General features: G+C 45.3%; 1 protein-coding gene across 7 annotated transcripts in view; it reads right to left on the bottom strand.

The window, feature by feature from the left end:
* DNAJB6 (DnaJ heat shock protein family (Hsp40) member B6) overlaps positions 1-21,243 on the bottom strand; it is an 80,200-nt gene that overhangs the window by 54,386 nt on the left and 4,571 nt on the right. For 4 of the 7 annotated variants that reach the window (XM_024249383.2, NM_001134012.1, XM_054559091.1 and 1 more), the window contains 1 exon segment: positions 4,244-4,334. In XM_024249383.2, the coding sequence (XP_024105151.1) occupies positions 4,244-4,308 (65 nt within the window). In that variant the 5' untranslated portion in view covers positions 4,309-4,334. 7 annotated transcript variants of the gene reach the window in all.

Below are 21,243 nucleotides of genomic sequence, written 5' to 3'. Positions count from 1 at the left end.
CACCACTGCAGTCCAGCCTGGGCGACAGAACAAGACCGTCTCAAAATTAAAATTGTAAAAATACTCATTAAAGTAAGTTTTACAAACAAAATCCTGATAGCATAATACAAACAAACCTCTAGAGATAGAAAAATGAAGACCACAGTGTCCACAACATGGCCTGACAGTGACAAGACTGAGCAAGTATGTGAAGTAAAGGACAAAGGCCAGGCGCGGTGGCTCACGCCTGTAATCCCAGCACTTTGGGAGGTGGGCGGATCACCTGAGGTCAGGAGTTCGAGACCAGCCTGGCCAACACGGAGAAACCCCAACGCTACTAAAAATACAAAATTAGCCAGGCATGGTGGTGCATGACTGTAATCCCAGCTACTCAGGAGGCTGCGGCAGGAGAATCACTGGAACCCGGGAGGCAGAGGTTGTGGTGAGCCGAGATTGCACCATTGCACTCCAGCCTGGGCAACAAGAGCGAACCTCCGTCTCAAATTTTTAAAAAGGGAAAAAAAAGGCCTGGGTCACTGAGCAGCAAGATCCAACATCACCATTCATATCCTTCCATGTTCTGATTCCCAGGACCCTACTTCCTCAGCCAGTCCACTACTTAGCTCATCTGTGTGCCAAAGGTGAGTCACCTGCCACCAAACAGGCCAAGATCTCAGAATCTTTCAAACATTCTCTGTGCCAGATTCAAGATCTAAACAGAGTTAAAACACTGACTTCTACAAAGATTCTATGACCAAGGTCATGTTCTGTTGCAGAGTTCCAATTGACCAAATAATTGCATGCTATTTAAATACAAAAAAAAAGGCCAGGTGCAGCAGCTCACACCTCTAATCCCAGCACTCTGGCAGGCCGAGGTGGGTGGATTACCTGAGGTCAGGAGTTCGAGACCAACCTGGCCAACATGGCGAAACCCATCTCTACTAAAAATACAAAAAGCTGGACACGAAGGTGTGCACCTGTAATCCCACCTACTCAGGAGGCTGAGAGAGAAGAACTGCTTGAACCCAGGAGAGAGAGGTTGCAGTGAGCCAACATCATGCCACTGAACTCCAGGCTGGGTGACAGAGAGAGCCTCCGGCTCAACATGAATACATGAATACATGAATGAATGAATGAATGAATGAATACAAAAAAATCCTCTAATCTAATTAGCAAAACCTAAGCAGCATATATTCAAAAGGAGGATAATATTAAAAAAGAGAAGCAGCGTACCCCTCAAAATCTCAGACTAGTATAAATCTGACAGTACTTTTAACACTTGGCAAGTTATTACTGTAAAGCTGTTGCGGCTCAGTTTAACTTACAGCATGTTCAACAAAACCTTGGCTTAACCATACTAAAATCTGATTAAAGCTGGAGTCCAGAATACTTAACAGTAATGTATGTCACTGTGGACCTAAACAAACATGTAGCAGCCGGGCGCAGTGGCTCACGCCTGTCTGAAATCCCAGCACTTTGGGAGGCTGAGGCAGGCAGATCACGAGGTCAAGAGATCGAGACCATCCTGGCCAATATGGTGAAACCCCGTCTCTATTAAAAATATAAAAATTAGCTGGGCATCGTGGCGGGCGCCTGCAGTCCCACCTAGTCGGGAAGCTAAGGCAGGAGAATCACCTGAACCCGGGAGGCAGAGGTTGCAGTGAGCCGAGATCACGCAACTGAACTCCTGCCTGGGCGACATAGCGAGACACCATCTCTCAAAAAAAAAAAAGAAAAAAATGTAGTAGTGGATCAAATAACCCTAAATGTGCCAGAAATCCTCAATCAAAAATAACAGACCATACAAAAGACAAAAGAGAAAAAATGATTAGTGTGCAGTACTACCCATCATCTAGTGTTCATATGAAAACTTGGTAATGGATGAGAATGCAGGACAAGATTCAACTGTATATGCCCCAGTCATACACTACTGAAATATTTAAAAATCAAGGTGTAATACAACATGATATGCAAGTGTAAACAGTGCCAAATGACTTTGAATGTTGACCTTCACACCAGTACTTCAGCACCAAGGAAGGAAGGCCCATGGTGTGTGATTCAAACACAGGAAGAGTCTGGTACCTCAGGAGAGATGCAGAACAGGTGGCAGCCACAGACCTTTAAGTCCTCAAACAAAAACTGTCAACATACACAAAGCCAAGAGTACACAAGATAGATTGTTCTAACAGCATGCACCCCATAGCTATCATTCTGCTCATTTTTAAAAGTCAGCATTTATACAACTGTACGCTGAGGAGTGCAGGAAATCTCACTGCTTTTAAAGGTAACAGCCTTCTCTAAATTCAACACCATGCTAGAGACACTCAGCAACCTGTATGCTCTCAGAAATAACTAAAACCAATCTATACTCTCTAATGACCTCTATCATAAACGTATGTAATTTCCATCATTACTGAAAGTACTGTACACATATTATGCTTATCCATTGATAAGGTTTGGCTGTGTCCCCACCCAAATCTCAACTTGAGTTGTAACTCCCAGAACTCCCAGGTGTTATGCGAGGGACCCAGGGGGAGGTAACTGAATCATGGGGACTAGTCTTTCCCGTGCTATTCTCCTGATAATAAGCCTCACAAGACCTGACGGGTTTATAAGCGGTTTCCGCTTTTGCTTCTTCCTCATTCTCTTGCTGTCGCCACGTAAGAAGTGTCTTTCGCCCTCCTCCATGATTGTAAGACCTCCCCAGCCATGTGGAACTGTAAGTCAAATTAAACCTCCTTTTCTTCCCAGTCTCGGGTATGTCTTTATCAGCAGCGTAAAAACAGACTAATATATCCATTAACTTATTCGAGAGGAGTAAAGTATTCCCAACTGTCTTCGTTCTATAATCTATCAATTACTGGCCGTTAACACTATTGATAAAAATAGTGTGAGCCTAAAGTGTGCAGCACAGGCTTCCACACAGTGTGGGAAACCTCACTCTACTGGTGACAGCATCAGGGCCCGCCTGACCTCTCCTCAGTGGACTCCTTCTACTAGGTTCCTCGGCAGAGATTTCAAATAATCTTCAGGCAACGTCAGCCATCCTGACTTGGCTTTTTTGAGACAGGGTCTCGGCTTGGTTGCCTAAGCTGGAGTGCAGTGGCACGAACATGGCTCACTGCAGCCTCAACTTCCTGGGCTCAAGCAATTCTCCTGCCTCAGCCTCTGGAGCAGCTGGGACTAAAGGCATATACCATCACACCCAACTATTATTGTTGTTATTATTTTTTTTTTTTGGTCAAGACAGTATCTCATTTTGTTGCCCAGGCTGGTCTCAAACCCCTGGGCTCGAGTAACCCTCCCACCTAGGCCTCTCAAAGTGCTGGGATTAGAGGTGTGAGCCACTTTCCTGGCTGTAATTTAGCATTTTAAAATGAACTATCTCAGCTACACACAGCGGCTCACATCTACAACCGCAGCAATCTGGGAGGCCAAGGCGAGAGAATCACTTGAGCCCAGGAGTGTGAGACCAGCCTGAGCAACATATTGAGACTCTGTATTTTTATTAAAATTTAAAAATTAAGCAAAATGAACTATTTGGCCCCCAAAAAAGTTAATTCTATCTTCAGACCCACTAAGTCTAGCAGTATAGACTTCATTATTTATTAACAATTTTTTTAAAGCTGGTTCCAACTATTCCAGGCTAACTGCTCTCTAGCTATGTTAAAATCTAACAATCTGTTTCATGACGTCTTTGCTGTATACTCTATATTCACAGTTAACACCTCATTAATTAAACAGACTAAGGTTACCGTGACAGCCTTCTGTGGCTGGAACTGCCCTCCTCACACTGGCCAGGCCCTGGTCACACAGATGCAGGTACCACAGGTAGCGGTGCAGTTCTCAAACTTTCATATGAATCAGAAGGGACTCCAATGGCATAGGCTGAAGCCCAACAATCGCAACAAGAAAATTCAAGTGCTATGTACTCTGGGCCCCTACCTTCCAAAGGGTCACTCGAGTGCCAAGTCAGCTCCATTTTCAAAGTCCAATGTAAAAGATGTTTGGGATTATCTCACATCCTCAGTGAAATAATCATCGACTTCATATATAAACCAAGTGACTGACTAATGAAGAGCAAAGCCCAGGCCTAGACTGCAAATGCTCCTTGTTAACTGCTCTGTCAAATTAAACTGTGTGGCATTCAAAGACTGATATACTACATTAAAAGCCATTTTCATAGGAAATAGAAGAAGTTATACTACTCAATTACCAATGTACCACTGTGAAAATGCATTATCTCAGAAATAAAATTACTTACGCCTTTTTAATATCCTCGGGTGAGGCATGTCTCTGCACGCCTAGAACTTCATAGTAATCCACCATGTTTTAAGAGATTGTTGGAATGGGTCCTGCAAGTAAAAACAGGTGGTCAGTGATGAGGCTGCTGGGGATGGGCAAGTCACTGTGGTGGGATGGGTCTGGAGAGGGAGGAAGGGGTAGTGTCACCTTAGCACCTACTGGCCTACAGAGGGAACTTCCACTAGAGCTAACCACTAGCCTGCTGGGCCAAGACCTTGTCTGGGAACTGGTTCCCAGATTCATGCCCTAAGACCCTTCTAGAGATGGGGAAAAAAGCTCTGAAATAGCCTAATAATAGCCTAAACTAAATAAAAACAACAGGTGACTCTGAGGCAGAGACTCCGTGCCACTGGACCACTAGCTGACAAAGTCTGTCATGTGTTCCTAGACACAGTCTGTGCTCAGGGAACGTCAGTTACCTCTTTCATTCAATGCATTCCTGTGCCAGGCATCGGGCAAGACCACGGGGCTCCAAGGACAAACACGTTGTCCCTGCCCTGAACCAACTTCACATGGGAACAATAGAAAGCCATCCTTCCACCATTCTGTCACCCACACGACAGAACAGCAAAAGCCCTCCCACACATCTCCCAAGAGAGAAAGACCTTTGACTACACAGTAGTTAGCGTAACTTTACCGTCTGGTTCCAAGCTCCCATCCATTCCTCTACCAAACAAATACAATATTGCCCTGTTGACCACACTAATTAGACAGTATCACTACCAACTGGAAGGTGGAAAACCAGCAGCAGAGATTCATTCCCTAAGTTCCCCTATGGATTACGTGGGCAGTAAAATGTTACTTCCCCGGGCAGTAAAATGTACAACGAAACCCATTCTGCTTCTGCCAGCTCTAATGGAGGATGTAGCCTCCGGTCCCACAAGGAGGAACTACACACACACTGCTACTTTAAGATATGACGTTTCCTAACCAATTCACTTCTTTAAATTTGACTGGCTAACCTATTCTATTAAACCAACAATCAAGAATCTGCATAGCCGGGCACAGTGGCTCACACCTGTAATCCCAGCGCTTTAGGAGGCTGAGGGAGGTAGATCACTTGAGGTCAGGAGTTTGAGATCAGCCTGGCCAACATGGTGAAACCCCGTCTCTACTAAAAATGCAAAAATTAGCCGGCATCGTGGTGCACGCCTGTAGTCCCAGCTACTCGGGAGGCTGAGGCAGAAGAATTGCTTGAACCCAGAAGGCAGAGACTGCAGTGAGCTGACATCATGCCACCAGACTCCAGCCCATGCCATCGGACTCCAGCCCGGGCGACAGAACGAGACTGTCTCAAAAAAAGAAAAAAAACAAAACAAAACAGTATCACAAAGCCACAAAGAAACATCTGTGAAAACTTCAACTCCTGTTTTTTGTTTTTTTAATTGAGACAGGGTCTCACTTTTATGCTGATCTTGGTCTCAAACTCCTGGGCTCAAGGATTCCTCCCACCTCAGACTCCCAAAGTGCTGGGACTGCAGGCATGAGCAACCAAACCTGGACCTAAAACTCTTGTTTTTATGGAAGTCCTTTAATCAAAAAACAAAAAACTATAATGGAAATCAGGATCTATTTAGATGTATATAAACCACATTATCAATTCACAAAATGACTAACATCAAACTTAGAAATGTACATCTTCAAATACACGACAGCAAAGATTCTACATGTGAAGTTTAATATGCCAACTACAAGATATGGAATTTAGAGTATCAAAATGTTCTTTTTCTTAAGTAGATTTGTTCCCAATATTTTTAAAATTACAACTTAGAAAAAAACTTGTATGGTTCCCATTTTCTTGTAATTATTCCAATTTAACGTGATCAGCTTTGCTGGATACATAATAAAACAAAGATAAAATATTAATTGGAGAATGTGCCTAAGGGTATACCACTGCACAGTTCTTTCCATCCATTTGGAAATATTCAATATAAAATATTGGGGAATTTTTTATGTAATAAGTTACAAGGTAAGGAACCCCCAATTATGAAAGATTTCCCCCCTGGTAGTTAGAATGACATGGCAACATACAGGATTCAAGCCACACGAGTCCGACCAGTCTCTAGAGAAAAGACAGGAGTCGATTCCCGTAAGTAGGAACACCACAATCTTCTTTCAGTAACTAAAAACCTGCCCATTGGTCACAGCACACAAGGCAGAGCAGCCAACAAGCAGTAGGAAAGCTAGCGTTTCTTCACGTCTCCCTCACTCCCTTGGCTGAGTGACTACGTGAGGTTACTTCCACTCGAGCTCCAGTTTGCTGCCAAGGATCTGAGGTGGCATTTTGGCAGTGATGCCAGCGGCAGTACCCAGCAGAAACGGGGAAGCTGCTAATCCACTCTCACTAACAGAACAAGAGCAGAAATCTCAGTACCAATCTTCCCATGCCAGACATCTGGATCATTCCCTCTGAACACTATATATAGCAAGAGGCCATTCAATGTGCCACACACCAAGCACACGTGCCCTCGCAAGTCCAAACAGCTCATCTTCTATCTGCACTTGTGTGCCTGTGTTTGTGCGTATGTTGGTGAGAATGGGAGGAAGACACCCCCCGAGGCAGCGAGCACAGAGGTGAGAACGTGGGTGTGGGCGAGGGCCGCATGGCCAGCTGGGGAATGCTGTGATTTACTTCACCACCAAAAACACTCTCACTGAAAGCCTGCTCTGTCATGTACGTGCAGCATCCAGTAGCAGCACTCAGTAATCATGCAGCACTCCATCAGATGGCTAGTTTCCTTACCAAATGAAGGCTACCCTACGAGGAAAGCATAAAGGCAGTAATGAGAGCCACCCCCTGGAGTGGATGCCCTCACCTCCGCGCTCCTCCTGCACTGCTTACCCTTAGCCGCTCCACTTCCTTGCCTGGACTCATCCCCCAGTCCTGCTGCAGCTCCCCACTGCCTGCCACTGGAGGCTCTTATTTAAGGTCAGTAAAAAACCCACACCACCACCCACAGACGTTTCCCAGCTCTCCTTGTCCACCTTCTCTCTCCAACTGCCTTCCATCACCAGCTTTCACCCCTCCACTGGCCCGCTAAAGAAACTACGGGAATGCTGGCCGGGTGCGGTGGCTCACGCCTGTAATCCCAGCACTTTGGGAGGCCGAGGCGGGCAGATCACGAGGTCAGGAGATCAAGACCATCCTGGCTAACACAGTGAAACCCCATCTCTACTAAAAATACAAAAAATTAGCCAGGCGAGGTGGCGGGCGCCTGTAGTCCCAGCTACTCGGGATGGTGAGGCAGGAGAATGGCATGAACCCCGGGGGGCGGAGCCTACAGTGAGCCGAGATCGTGCCACTGCACTCCAACCTGGGCGACAGTGAGACTCCATCTCAAAAAAAAAGAAACTACAGGCACACTAAAGTCTCAAGGCCAACTCTCATCCTACATGTGGGTTTTCATCCTTTCTCATTACATAAATATCATTTACTTACCAATGAGTCCCAGATGTAAGCTCCAAGCTCAAGCCTCTCCTGGGCACTTCAGACACAAATAGACAGATGACTACTTGACACAGCCACTTGGATGTCCAGCAGACATCCTAAATAGAACACGACCAAAATTTAACTCTTAATCCTCCCCACCTTCTACATATCTGGTCATTTTCTAGTAAATTCTACCTTGAGCTCCGAAGTGCCTGTGAAATGTTCACCTTCGCCAACATCACTACACTCAGCACACAGACACAAATAAATCACAAAGTTCTGCCGAGTCTACCTCTGAAATACCTGCAATTCATTCAGTGTTCTTTATCTTCACCAGCATCATTATCCCTTACCCTGAACTACGGCAGCCTCTAATTTCATCCTGCCCTGTGCTCTCAGAGATGTCACCTTATAAATGCAGATATTGGCTGGGCACGGTGGCACACACCTGTAATTCCGGCACTTTTTAATACCAAAGTGGGAGGACTCCTTGAGCCCAGGAGTTGGAGACCAGTTCGAGAGCGTGCCACAGCACTCCAGCTTGGGTGAGAGTGAGACCTGTGTCCAAAAAAATAAAAATAATTTTTTTTAAAAAATTAAAACTAAAAATGAATAGCTGGGCGCAGCGGCTCACACCTTAATCCCAGCACTTTGGGAGGCCAAGGTGGGTGGATCACCTGAGGTCGGGAGTTCGAGACCAGCCTGATCAACATGGAGCAACCTCATCTCTACTAAAAATACAAAATTAGCTGGGTGTGGTGGTGCATGCCTGTAATCCCAGCTACTCAAGAGGCTGAGGCAGGAAAATCGCTTGAACCCAGGAAGCGGAGGTTGCGGTGAGCCGAGATCGCACCATTGCACTCCAGCCTGGGCAACAAGAACAAAACTCCATCTCAAAAAAAAACAAAAATGAATAAACGTACAGATTCTTATCACAACAGATACAATCTGTGGTCCTGCCCTGGACAAAACCAGCTATAAAGAACAGGTCAATTCAGAATTACATTGAAATAAAAATTTACTATACTGGCTAATGCTAGATAAAGCAAGAAAATTTAAAAAGCTATCCAAAATCAGACTCAGGCCAGGCGCAGTGGCTCGCTCCTGTAATTCCAGCACTTTGGGAGGCCGAGGCAGGGGGACTGCTTGAGCCCAGGAGTTCAAGATCAGCCTGGGAAACACAGTGAGAACTCTGCGCAACAAAAAAAAAATTTAAGTAGCCGTGCGTGGTGGCATGTGTCTGTCATCCCAGCTACTCAGGAGGCTGAGGTGGGAGGATCACTTGAGCCAGGAAGGTGGTCAAGGCTACAGTGAGTCATGACTGCGCCACGGCATTCCAGCATAGGCAACAGAACGAGACCCTATCTCCCATCCAAGCACTAACCAGGCCCAACTTATCACACACACACAAAAAAATATACACACACACACACACCCCGGTCAAGAAAAACAAGGCGACACACAACCTGTAACTAAGAATAAATGACAACTAAATACAATCTGGGTTCCTCAGATGGTTTCTAGAACAGGAAAAGGACATTAGCAGAAAAACAGGTGGAATATGAATAAAGTCCACATTTAACAGTACGGTAGCGGTGTCAACTGCTTACTTTTGAGAAATTCACCACAGTTACCACAGTTACAGAAAGATTAAGGAAAGCTGGGTGAACGGTATACAGGAAAATCTCTGTACTATCTTTGCAACTTTTCTGTAAATCTAAAACTACTTCAAAATAAAGTTAAAAAGTTCAAAAAGATGAAGTGTACGTCAAAAGGACACAAAAACCAAACTGGACCGGGTGCGGTAGCTCACACTTGTAATCTCAACAATTTTGGAGCCCGAGGCAGACAAATTGCGTGAGCCCAGCAGTTCGAGACCAGCCTTGACAACACGGCGAAACCCTGTCTCTACAAAAAATTTTAAAAATTTAAAAAAAAAAATTGATAGGGCAATTCCTGACCTTAACGAGAATGTGGGCTTCAAAGTGAATTGACTGAACTGAATGTAAAACCTACATCTAAAATTCTTGAGGTCACGTCACTCTAAAAAGCCAGCAAGCACTAAGAATCAAGGATTTACCACCCTGCCTTCCCTGTACAGGGAAGCGGTAATGTTCACAGCACAGGAACTTGGAAGTGGAACTGGGTGTTTATCGTAAACAAGCCATGGTTCCTTGGAAAACTACCTACTCACCGTGGTTGCTTCCCCACCCTGCGAAGCGGGTGATATCCACTTCCATGGCTATCTGTAGATGATGCTCTCAAAGGGAAGAAAGCCCTGGGCTCCATCTAGAACATCCTAAGTGCTACCTGCTTGTGATGAAGTAGAAAGGAACCAGTAATACACGGAATGGATGGTCTCACACAATGAGGAAGTGGGAAGGAAAGAGAAAAGCAGGCAGGAGCGATGGGCACAGAGAGCTGCCTGAGCACAGTCAGAACTCATCTGCAGAGATGCCACACCCTCACTAGGGAGCCAGCAGGAACAGTCGAAGCACTTTGGCTCCAAATCACCCCCACCCCCATCACCATACCACCTCATTCCACATTCAGCTGAATAAATACTGAGAGAGTAATCCACCATCAAATACACTGCATGACTAAGTAAAGCCTTCAGCAATACTCAAGATACTCCTAGCTTACTTGGAGTAAAAAACAAATTATATATACACATATATAAACGTATATATATATTTTTGAGACAGAGTTTTGCTCTGTTGCTAGACTAGAGTGGCACAATTTTGGCTCACTGCAACCTCCAACTCCCTGATTCAAGCGACTTTCCTGTCTCAGCCTCCGGAGTAGCTGGGATTACAGGTGCCCACCACCACACCTAGCTAATTTTTGTATTTTTAGTAGGGACGGATTTCATCATGTTGGCCAGGATGGTCTCGATCTGCTGACCTTGTGATCCGCCCACCTCAGCCTCCCAAAGTGCTGGGATTACAGGCGTGAGCCACAATTTGGAGTAAATATTTTAAATTGACAACAGTTTTGGGTTTTGTTTTTTTTTTTTTGAGATAGTGTCTCGCTCTCTGACGCCCAGGCTGGAGTGCAGCCGCGCAATCTCGACTCACTGAAACCTCCCCACCTCCCAGGTTCAAGCAATTCTCCTGCCTCAGCCTCCCAACTAGCTGGGACTACAGGCATGTGCCACCACACCGACTAATTTTTTGGGGTTTTTTTGTTTTGTTTTGTTTTTAAGTAGACACAGGGTTTCACCATGTTGACCAGGCTGGTTTCAAACTCCTGACCTCAGGTGATCCATCCACCTTGGCCTCCCAAAATGCTGGGATTACGGGCATACACCATATCCAGCCAAACAAGTTTTGTGGGGTTTTTGTTTTGTTTTGTTTTGTTTTTGAGACAGCCTCACTCTGTTGCCCAGGCTGGAGTGCGGTGGCACAATCTCAGCTCACTGCAAGCTCCACCTCCAGGGTTCACGCCATTCTCCTGCCTCAGCCTCTTGAGTAGCTGGGACTACAGGCATCCACCACCACACCTGACTAATTTTTTTTTTTTGTATTTTTAGTAGAGACAGGGTTTCACCATGCTAGCCAGGATGGTCTCGATCTCCTGACCTTGTGATCCGCCCTCCTCAGCCTCCCAAAGTGCTGGGATTACAGGCGTGAGCCACCACGCCCAGCCCACAACAGTTTTTTTAATAGAGTTTTTGGTAAAACCCTGAGTTGGGAGACTGTCAGACTTAATTCTTCCAACTACTATTGACTTTCAACATTATTTTCGAAGACTCAGAACAAAAACAGTGAGACAGTATTCAAAGACAGGATGGGTATGGTGGCTCAGGCTGAGAGGGGCGGATCACCTGAGGTAGAGAGTTCGAGACCAGCCTGACCAACATGGAGAAACTCTATCTCTACTAAAAATACAAAATTAACTAGGCATGGTGGCACATTCCTGTAATCCCAGCTACTCGGGAGGCTGAGGCAGGAGAATTGCTTGAACCTGGGAGGCAGAGGTTGCAGTGAGCTAAGATTGCGCCATCGCACTCCAGCCTGGCCAACAAGAGCAAAACTGTCTCAAAAAAAAAAAACTGGACAAAAGTTAAGCAGCTGGCTAATGTCTGGCATATGCTACTACAGAATCTCTCAGAATTAAAAAGTTGTTGTCTCTGGCCAGGTCTGGTGGCTAACACCTGTAACGCCAGCTAAGACTCAGGAGGCTGAGGCAGGAGACTCACTTGAACCTGGGAGGTGGTGGTTGCAGTGAGCCAAGATCGCACCACTGCACTACAGCCTGGGAGACAGAGTAAGACTCCATCTCAAAAAAAAAAAAAAAAAAAGGTGGTTGTCTCCAAGTACTTCGAGAAAAGTGCCATATTGGGCGTCTTCTTCAAACTCTTATTAAATAAAAGGACTTTTATATCACCAAGTCCAAGCTCTGACTCATAAGGCATCCACACTTCAATAACCACTAATTAGTGCAACCTTTCTCTGTCTGAACAAACACCAGTGACCGGAACTCATTATCTCTAAAGTCAAGCCCTGAATTTTAGTTAACTACAGGAATTCTTCCTTATGCTGGGGAGTGGGAGTCTCCAAGGAATTTTCACCCTTTGGTCCTTGTTCAAATTATGCGATACAGGTTCAATTTTTCTTCCACAGAGTTGCCTTTGGATATTTGGGGGCTTTATCTTGACAAGTTTTTCTGTCTCTAGGCAAATATACCCTTAGAATTCTTCACAGTTCCTCCTGAGAAACCCTGACCTACCTACCTGGTCCCTCCCCTCTGAGCAAGCTCCGATGTTGTAATGTCTTAGTGCCCCTAATCCAACACAGATACTCCAGGGACAGTCCAACTGCCACCAACAAAAGATAACAAGACCCACAGCTCTCTTTCTGATCAGGACGGGAATATATACCAGGATGCTACAATTAACAATAAAATTTGGGCAGGGTGCAATGGTTCATGCCTGTAATCCCAGTGTTCTGGGGACAGAGAAAGAGGGAACGCTTGAGCTAGGGAGCTCAAGACCAGCCGGGACAACAAAGGGAGACTCTGAATCTACTAAAAATAAAATAAGTCGCTGGGTGTTGGCCAGGTGCGGTGGCTCATGTCTGAAATCCCACCACTCTCGGAGGCTGAGGCAGACAGATCACCTGAGGCCAGGAGTTTGAGACCAGCCTGGCTGACATGACGAAACCCTCTCTACTAACAATACAGAAATCACCTGGGTGTGGTGGCGTGCACCTGTAATCCCAGTTACTCAGGAGACTGAGGCATGAGAATTGCTTGAACCCGGGAGGCGGAGGTTGCAGTGAGCTGAGATTGTGCCACTGCACTGCACTCCAGCCTGGATGACAGAGCGAGACTCCGTCTCAAAAAATAAAATTAGCCAGGCATGATGGCACAGCGTATGGTCCCAGCTACTCGGGAGGCTGAGGTGGGAGGATGGCTTGAGCCCAGGAGGTCTAGGAGCCGTGATTTTACCACTGCACGCCAACCTGGGTGACAGAGCAAGACTCTGACCCAAAAAAAAAAAAGTAATAAAACTCTGCTAAGTCTCCTGGTCTTTTCTAACCTGGGGTCACGGTCCTGCCTTCCCATTACCTTTGGGCAGGTAAGACTCTCAAGGGAAGGGAGGGTCACAGCTTGCCCAACTGTTTCATTTTAGTGAGACTGGCCCCATTAGTCAACCAATCAAAGCCGTCCTAATATTAAAAGAATACTGTCATTCTGATTGAATTTAATCATACAAACTTACTATTTTTAACACACTGTATGCTAACTTTGGAAATAATAAAAGTCACCAAGTTTAGTGGAAGACAAGCATGTAAACAAACCAGTCATTTACAATTAAGACAAATATGCACATGGCCGTTGCAGGGGCTCACACCTGTAATCCCAGCACTATTGGGAGGCCGAGGCTGGAAGACTGCTTCAGCCCAGGAATTCCAGATAAGCCTGAGCAACACAGCAAGCCCTCATCTACACAAAAAATAAAAGAAGTTTAAAAAGACAAATACACACAGAGTGCTGGGGAGATGGTATAGAGACCATGAGGAAAGGAAAGACTAACACTGACATTTGACTGATGAAATGAAAAACAAGAGTAAGCTCCCCAAGCAGAGAACAGAGCCAAAAGTATTCCATACACAAGTAACAGCATATGCTCAGGCAAAATAACGACAGCACACAGCCCACGTGGGACGCAGCAAGTTAGTAGGGTGGAACGTCAGTGTGAGGGTGCTGGGAGTAAGAGGAAGGAGAGGGAGTCAGGACAAGAACGAACAAGGCGCAACTGAAGAATTTTACAACTAAGGAATTAGGACTTTTCCACCGTAAATAAAAGAGTTAAGCAGTGCTGTGAAGTCAACAAGAGTATGTGGAAAGATAACTTCTAACTACAAGGGAGATGGACTTAAGAGAGTGATGACTGGACGGCAGGGTTACTAAGATGCTCCAAATGATATGTGCCGGAATCAGAAACAACAGGAATGCAACCGAGCAGCAGACAGGAGAGCTATTTAGGAAACTGTTTAGGGTCCTTCTCCAAGGCAAGAAAACTTCACCAACAGGGTTTCATGCACATCCACAAACGCTACGACGGGTGCAGAAATCTTCCATTCCTATTTAAAATATGGCAATATTAAAAAATAAGACTGGGCGCAGTGGCTCACGCCTGTAATTCCAACACTTTGAGAGGCCAAGACGGGTGGATCACTTGAGGTCGAGTTCGAGACCAGCCTGGCCAACATGGCGAAACCCCGTCTCTACTAAAAATACAAAAGATTAGCTGGGCAAGGTGGTGGGCGCCTGTAATCCCAGCTACTCAGGAGGCTGAGGCAAGAGAATCGCTTGAACCCGGGAGGCAGAGGTCGCAGTGAGCCGAGATCACGCCATTGCACTCCAGCCTGAGCCACAGAACGAGACTCCGTCTCAAAAAAATAAAATAAAGCCGGGCGTGGTGGCTCATGCCTGTAATCCCAGCACTTTGGGAGGCCGAGGTAGGTGGATCACCTGAGGTCAAGAGCTCAAGACCAGCCTGACCAACATGACGTAACACCATCTCTACTAAAAATACAAAAATTAGCTGGGCATGGTGGTGTGCACCTGTAATCCCAGCTTCTTGGGAGGCTGAGGCAGAAGAATCGCTTGAGCCCGGGAGGCAGAGGTTGCAGTAAACCAAGATCACGCCACTGCACTCCAGCCAGGGTGACAGAGCGAGACTCCATCTCAAAAACAAATAAATAAACAAACTTCTTATAACCTGAATGACAACAGGTAATTTTAAACGTGACATGCTAATCCATCAAGTCACATGATGCTCAATTAGTTTACTAATAATTGAGGCTTAGCTATTAGCCGATTAAGGCGGAAAGGAGCTGGGGCAACAATGTGTTACTGACTCACGTGTCATGCATTGTGACAGGTACATATTCCATCACAGTCATTCTGTGAGTTACTGTTTGTAGGTGAGGAAACGGGGGCTCAAAGGAATTAAGTAAATGTCAATGTTCCAGCAAGTTCAAAACCCAAGTCTGAGCCAAGCACAGTCACGTGCACCTGAAGTCCCAATGACTCAGAAGGCTGAGGCAGAAGGATGGCTTCAGCCCAGGAGTCTGAGTTGAACCTGGGCAACATACCAAAGACACCGCATCTTTAAAAATAGTAAGAATCCAAGTTTGCCTCCAGAACTCATGCTAGCCTGTATTATGGCACCATGCTGTCAATGTACACAATTCCAATGCTCAAGGCTATGGGACATTCTCTCACCAATACTTGAAATCTCAAAATTATCTTTTTAGTTTTCATCAAATGCCAGTAAGACTAACAAATTTAGAGTATAAATGAAATACAAATATGCATTACAGAAACAACAAAATGAAAATAGCTGGCCAGGCGCGGTGGCTCATGCCTGTAATCCCAGCACTTTGGGAGGCCGAGGCGGGCGGATCACGAGGTCAGGAGATCGAGACCAACCTAGCTAACACGGTGAAACCCCGTCTCTACTAAAAATAGAAAAAATTAGCCGGGCGTGGTGGCGGGCGCCTGTAGTCTCAGCTACTTGGGAGACTGAGGCAGGAGAATGGTGTGAACCCGGGAGGTAGAGCTTGCAATGAGCCGAGATCACGCCATTGCACTCCAGCCTGGGCGACAGAGCAAGACTCCATCTCAAAAAAAAAAAAAGAAAAAGAAAATAGCTGAAGGTCTAGAAAGAGAAATCCACATGTATCTCCAAGGAAACCTGCAGAGCTGGTCGAAGTGCTGATGCTGCAACAATCCCCACTGTTTGCTGCAAGCTAACTCATTCCTTACTGCTTCAGAGTCATCACTGATGCAAGACACAATTTAAAATTTGACGAACTCCATGAAAGGTTACCTGCATTCAAATTTTTTTATTAACCTCAGAACTTCAAGGCTACCTATACATTTCTATCAGTATTTCCCTATAGAAGTATTTCTGGTAACACATCTTTTTTTTCCTCAGACCTCTCAAAAACAGTGTTTAAAAAAAAAAACTGATAAAACTGTATATTAAATATCCAACTGTGTATTAGATGATAAAGCAGCCAGAAGCTGTAGAAATACTACTTCATTCCAAAACAATTTTAAGCAAAAAGTTGCCTAATCAAGATATACAACTAGGTACCAATTAGCATTATTTGATACATACTTGGACGATTTTCCTAGTCACAGAGAAACTAAGTTGAGTCTTTAACGTTTTTTTTTTTTTTTTTTTTTTACTACTCCTTGCAGAGCAGGGCTACCCCATAGGCAGTGTGCCCAGAGTAGCCTAATATCATTTAAGTATAAAATACGTGGATCTATTTCCTAAAAGACACCATTTGTGGCAATAAAACATTTTAAGTGGCCTTCATCTCCCTAAGGTTGGCCCAGAATCCTTGTGGCCCGCCCAGCATTGTGAGGATGAGAACAGAGAACAAAGCTCCTCTACTTCCCTCTTCTCCTGGCCCGTGTGTTCAATGCACGTTACAGAAAACAGGTGATCCCAGAAAAACGTGGGCCCTCAGGAGGACTGGAAGGCACACTCAAGCCGCCTTCCCTGCCCACCGAGAGCCTGGACTCCAAGCCCTCCACCCTACAGCAGCTCAGCCAGAAAAAACCAGCTTCTCTCACCAAGAAACCAGTGCATCACCTGCATTTTAAAATAATATACTAAATCAAAAGAAGTAATTTCTACAGCAGATCACTCATATCAGAGCTCTACAAGCATAGGTGTCCACTAGAACCCCACTTGGCAAAAACCTTTTTAAAACCGTGCTACTCAAAAGACTCCATAAGCCAAATGCAGCTATTTAAATCTGAAGTCATTAAAATTAAACACAATTTAAAATTTGGCCCCTCAGCAATCTTTGTTTGGATATGACCCCCAAAAGCACAAGGAACAAAAGCCAAAACAGACAAGTGGGATTACATCACACTGAAAAGCTTCTAGACAGCAAAGACATAAGAGTTAAACAACCTTGGAAATGTGCAGAAGGATCACTTGAGCCCAAGAGCTTGAGACCAGCCTGGGCAACACAGTTAAGACACCATCTCTACAAAGAGATAAAAAAAAATTAGCTGAGTAGGGTGGCACACGCCTGTACTCCCAGCTACGCAGGAGACTGAAATGGGAGGATCACTTGAGCGCAAGAGATCAAGGATGCTGTGAGCCATGTCATGTCACTGCACTCCAACTTGGAAAAGAGAGAGGGCAAGGCCCTGTCTCAGAAAAAAACAAAATATATAAAAAATAAAATAAAAATTTTAGGCCAGGCACAGTGGCTCACACCTGTAATCCCAGCACTTTGGGAGGCTGAGGCGGGTGGATCACCTAAGGTCAGGAATTCAAGACCAGTCTGGACAACATCGTGAAACCCTGTCTCTACAAAAAATACAAAAACTAGCCAGGTGTGGCGGCGGGCGCCTGTAATCCCAGTTACTTGGGAGACTGAGGCAGGAGAATCATTTGAACCTGGAAGGCAGAGGTTGCAGTGAGCCAGGACCACTCCATTGCACTCTAGCCTGGGCAACAAGGGCGAAACTTCATCTCAAAAAATGAAATAAATAAATAAAAAACTTTAAAGTTAAAAATGATAAAAGTGACAGTGCTGTAAAGTAGCATTTTAGAAGAAATCACAGCTGGGTACAGTAGCTCATGCCTGTAATCCTAACACTTTGGGAGGCTGAGGCAGGGGGATCACTTGAGCTCAGGAGTTCAAGACTACGCTGAGTAACACAGCAAGACCTTGTCTCTACAAAATATAAAAACTCAGTAGGCTGTGGTAGTATGCACCTGTAGTCCCAGCTACTGGAAGTGGCTGCGGCAGGAAAATCACTTGAGCCCAGGCAGTCGATGCTAGTGAGACGCGAACGCACCAATGCCCTCCAGCCTACATAAGGGAGCAAGACCCTGTCACAAAAATAATAAATTTTAAATAAAAAATAAAAAAATCACTTCAGGCTGGAAAGGAATTTGCGCAGAGCAGGAAGATATTCTTTAACTACAAAATTAACTTTTTTTTTTATTTTTTTGAGTTGGAGTCTCACTCTGTCGCCCAGGCTGGAGTGCAGCAGCACAATCTCAGCTCACTGCAACCTCCATCTCCCAGGTTCCAGCAATTCTCCTGCCTCAGCCTCCCGAGTAGCTGGGACTACAGGTGTGTGCCACAATGCCTGGCTATTTGTAGCTGGGACTACAGGTGTGTGCCACAATGCCTGGCTATTTTTTTTTTTTTTTTTTTTTTGGAAACAAGAGTTTCACTCTGTCGCCGAGGCTGGAGTGCAGTAGAGCGATCTCGGCTCACTGCAAGCTCTGCCTCCCGAGTTCACGCCATTCTCCTGCCTCAGCCTCCCGAGTAGCTGGGACTACAGGAACCCGCCACCACACCCAGCTGATTTTTGTATTGTTTTAGTAGAGACGGGGTTTCGCCATGCTAGCCAGGATGGTCTCAAACTCCTGACCCTCTGATCTGACCACCTTGGCCTCCCAAAGTACTAGGATTACAGGTGTGAGCCACCCCACCCAGCCCACAATTAACATTTCTAATAACAATTATGAAACTTCTTTAAACTATTAACTAGGTCCTACTGTCTATTAAGGAAGCTATAGACAACTTTTCAATTAACAAATTAAGAAAAAATATTTCTTAAGAAAACTAGGTTTGTTAATTTCTGCAGTTTCCAAAAGCAATACATCTAAATCAAGTTTAAAAAAACGAAAAATCTCTATTAAAACCATGAAAAGAATTAGCCTAATCGCCATTAATCAAAAATAACCTTCTCCAATAAATTCAATGACCTCTAAGTTTAGGACTTCTAAAAAACGTGTCGCATAAAGATCAGGCGTGGGTAGCTCATGCGTATAATCCCAGAACTTTGGGAGGCCAAGGCAGGTGGATCACCTGGGGTCAGGAGTTTGAGAATAGCATGGCCAACATGGTGAAACCCCGTCTCTACTAAAAATACAAAACCTAGTCGGACGTGGTGGCGCCTGTAGTTCCAGGTGAGGCGGGAGAACTGCCTGAACCCGGGAGAGTTTACAGTGAGCTGACGTCGCACCACAGCACTCCAGCCCGGGCAACAGAGCAAGACTCCATCTCAAAAAAAAAAAAAAAAGTGGTTTCTAAATTCATCTGAGGCCAGGCAAGGTGGCTCACGCCTGTAATCCCAGCACTTTGGAGGGCCGAGGCACGCAGATGACCTGAGGTGTTCAAGACCAGCCTGGCCAACATGGCAAACCCCCTTCTCTACTAAAAATACAAAAATTAACCAGGCATGGTGGTAAGCGCCTGTAGTCTCAGCTACTTCGCAAGCTGAGGCAGGAGAATTGCTTGAACCTGGGAGGTGGAGGCTGCAGTGAGCCAAGATAGTGCCACTGCACTCCTGCCTGAGCAACAGAGCAAGACTGTCTTAAAAAAAAAAAAAAAAAAAAGTACCTGGGTGTGGTGGTGCACGTCTGGAATCCCAGCTACTCAGAAAGAAGGCTGAGGCACAAGAATTGCTTGAGCCTGGGAGGCAGAAGTTGCAGTGAGCCAAGATCACGCCACTGCACTCCAGCCTAGGTGACAGAGTGAGACTTAGTCTCAAACAACAACAAAAAAAGCAAAAACAAAAAAAGTACAGACAGGTAGGAAAAAAAAACCACAGCAGTGAATTTTCATTCTTTATCACACACATCACCTACTTATTTCACTCTTATCCAGTATGTCCTAAAATATTTCTGAAACGAACACAGGAAGTTATTTCCCCATTACACAAGATCAGAAACCATTTCTTCAACTGGCACTCATCACCTATAAGATACTTCCAAGCTTAACTCCCTTTCATTAAAAAATCATAATAGGCCAGGCTTGGTGGCTCACACCTGCAATCCCAGCACTTTGGAAGGTCGAGGCAGGTGGATTATTTGAGGTCACGAGTTCAAGACCAGCCTGGCCAACATAAGTGAAACCCCATCTCTACCAAAAATACAAAAGTTAGGCCAGCACGCTGGCTCACACCTGTAATCCCAACACTTTGGGAGACCGAGGCAGGCGGATGACCTGAGGTCAGGAGTTGGAGACCAGCCTGACCAACAGGGCAAAACCCCGTCTCTACGAAAAATACAAAATTAGCTGGGTGTGGTGGTGCATGCCTGTAATCCCAGGTACTCGGGAGGCTGAGGCAGGAGAATCGCTTGAACCTGGGAGGCAGAGGTTACAGTGAGCTGAGATTGCACCACTGCACTCCAGCCTGGGCAACAAGGGTGAAACTCAAGAAAAAAAAAAAAAATTAACCAGATGATAGTGGCGCATGCCTGTAATCCCAGCTACTCGGGAGCCTGAGGTAGGAGAATCACTTGACCCTAGGAGGCGGAGGTTGGGGTGAGCTGAGATCACACCACTGCACTCCAGTCTGGGTGACAGAGTGAGACCCTGTCTCAAAAAAATATTATTATTATAATAAAATAGGGCCAGGCACGGTGGTTCACACCTGTAATCCCAGCACTTTGGGAGGCCGAAGCAGGTGGATCACCTGAGGTCAGGAGTTCCAAACCAGTCTGGCCAACATGGCGAAACCCACTCTCTACTAAATATACAACAGTTAGCCAAGTGTGGTGGCAAATGCCTGTAATCTCAGCTACCAGGGAGGCTGAGGCAGGAGAATCACTTGAACCCCAGAGGTGGAGGTTGCAGTGAGCCAAGATCGCGACACTGCACTCCAGCCTGGGTGACAGTGTGAAACTCTGTCTAAAATAAACAAATAAAGCAACACTCGGTTAAGTACTCAGTCTCCAGTGCTGCTAAAACTTATTTTTTCCAACTTTCTTGAATTCTGGATTCCATTATTAATCACAGGAAGGTCATCAGGACATAGACAAACTAAAAAGAATCTAATTCAATCAATATTTTCTGAGCACTCTGTGTCCTGGACATTTCCTATAAACACAAATAACTTCAGATTCAAAACCCACCCAAGTGGTATATGCCATCTCAAGGTGGCAGAGAGGGATAAGTATTAGTACACAGTTCATAAGCATACCAACTAGAGCACACACGTGTATATGCACAACACAAATA

This window comes from Pongo abelii, chromosome 6, assembly GCF_028885655.2.
Source record: "Pongo abelii isolate AG06213 chromosome 6, NHGRI_mPonAbe1-v2.0_pri, whole genome shotgun sequence".
In the NCBI taxonomy this organism is placed as follows: Eukaryota; Metazoa; Chordata; class Mammalia; order Primates; family Hominidae; genus Pongo; species Pongo abelii.
The sequence above is the reverse complement of the archived record's forward strand: the minus strand, read 5'-3'. Positions and strand labels throughout refer to the sequence as shown.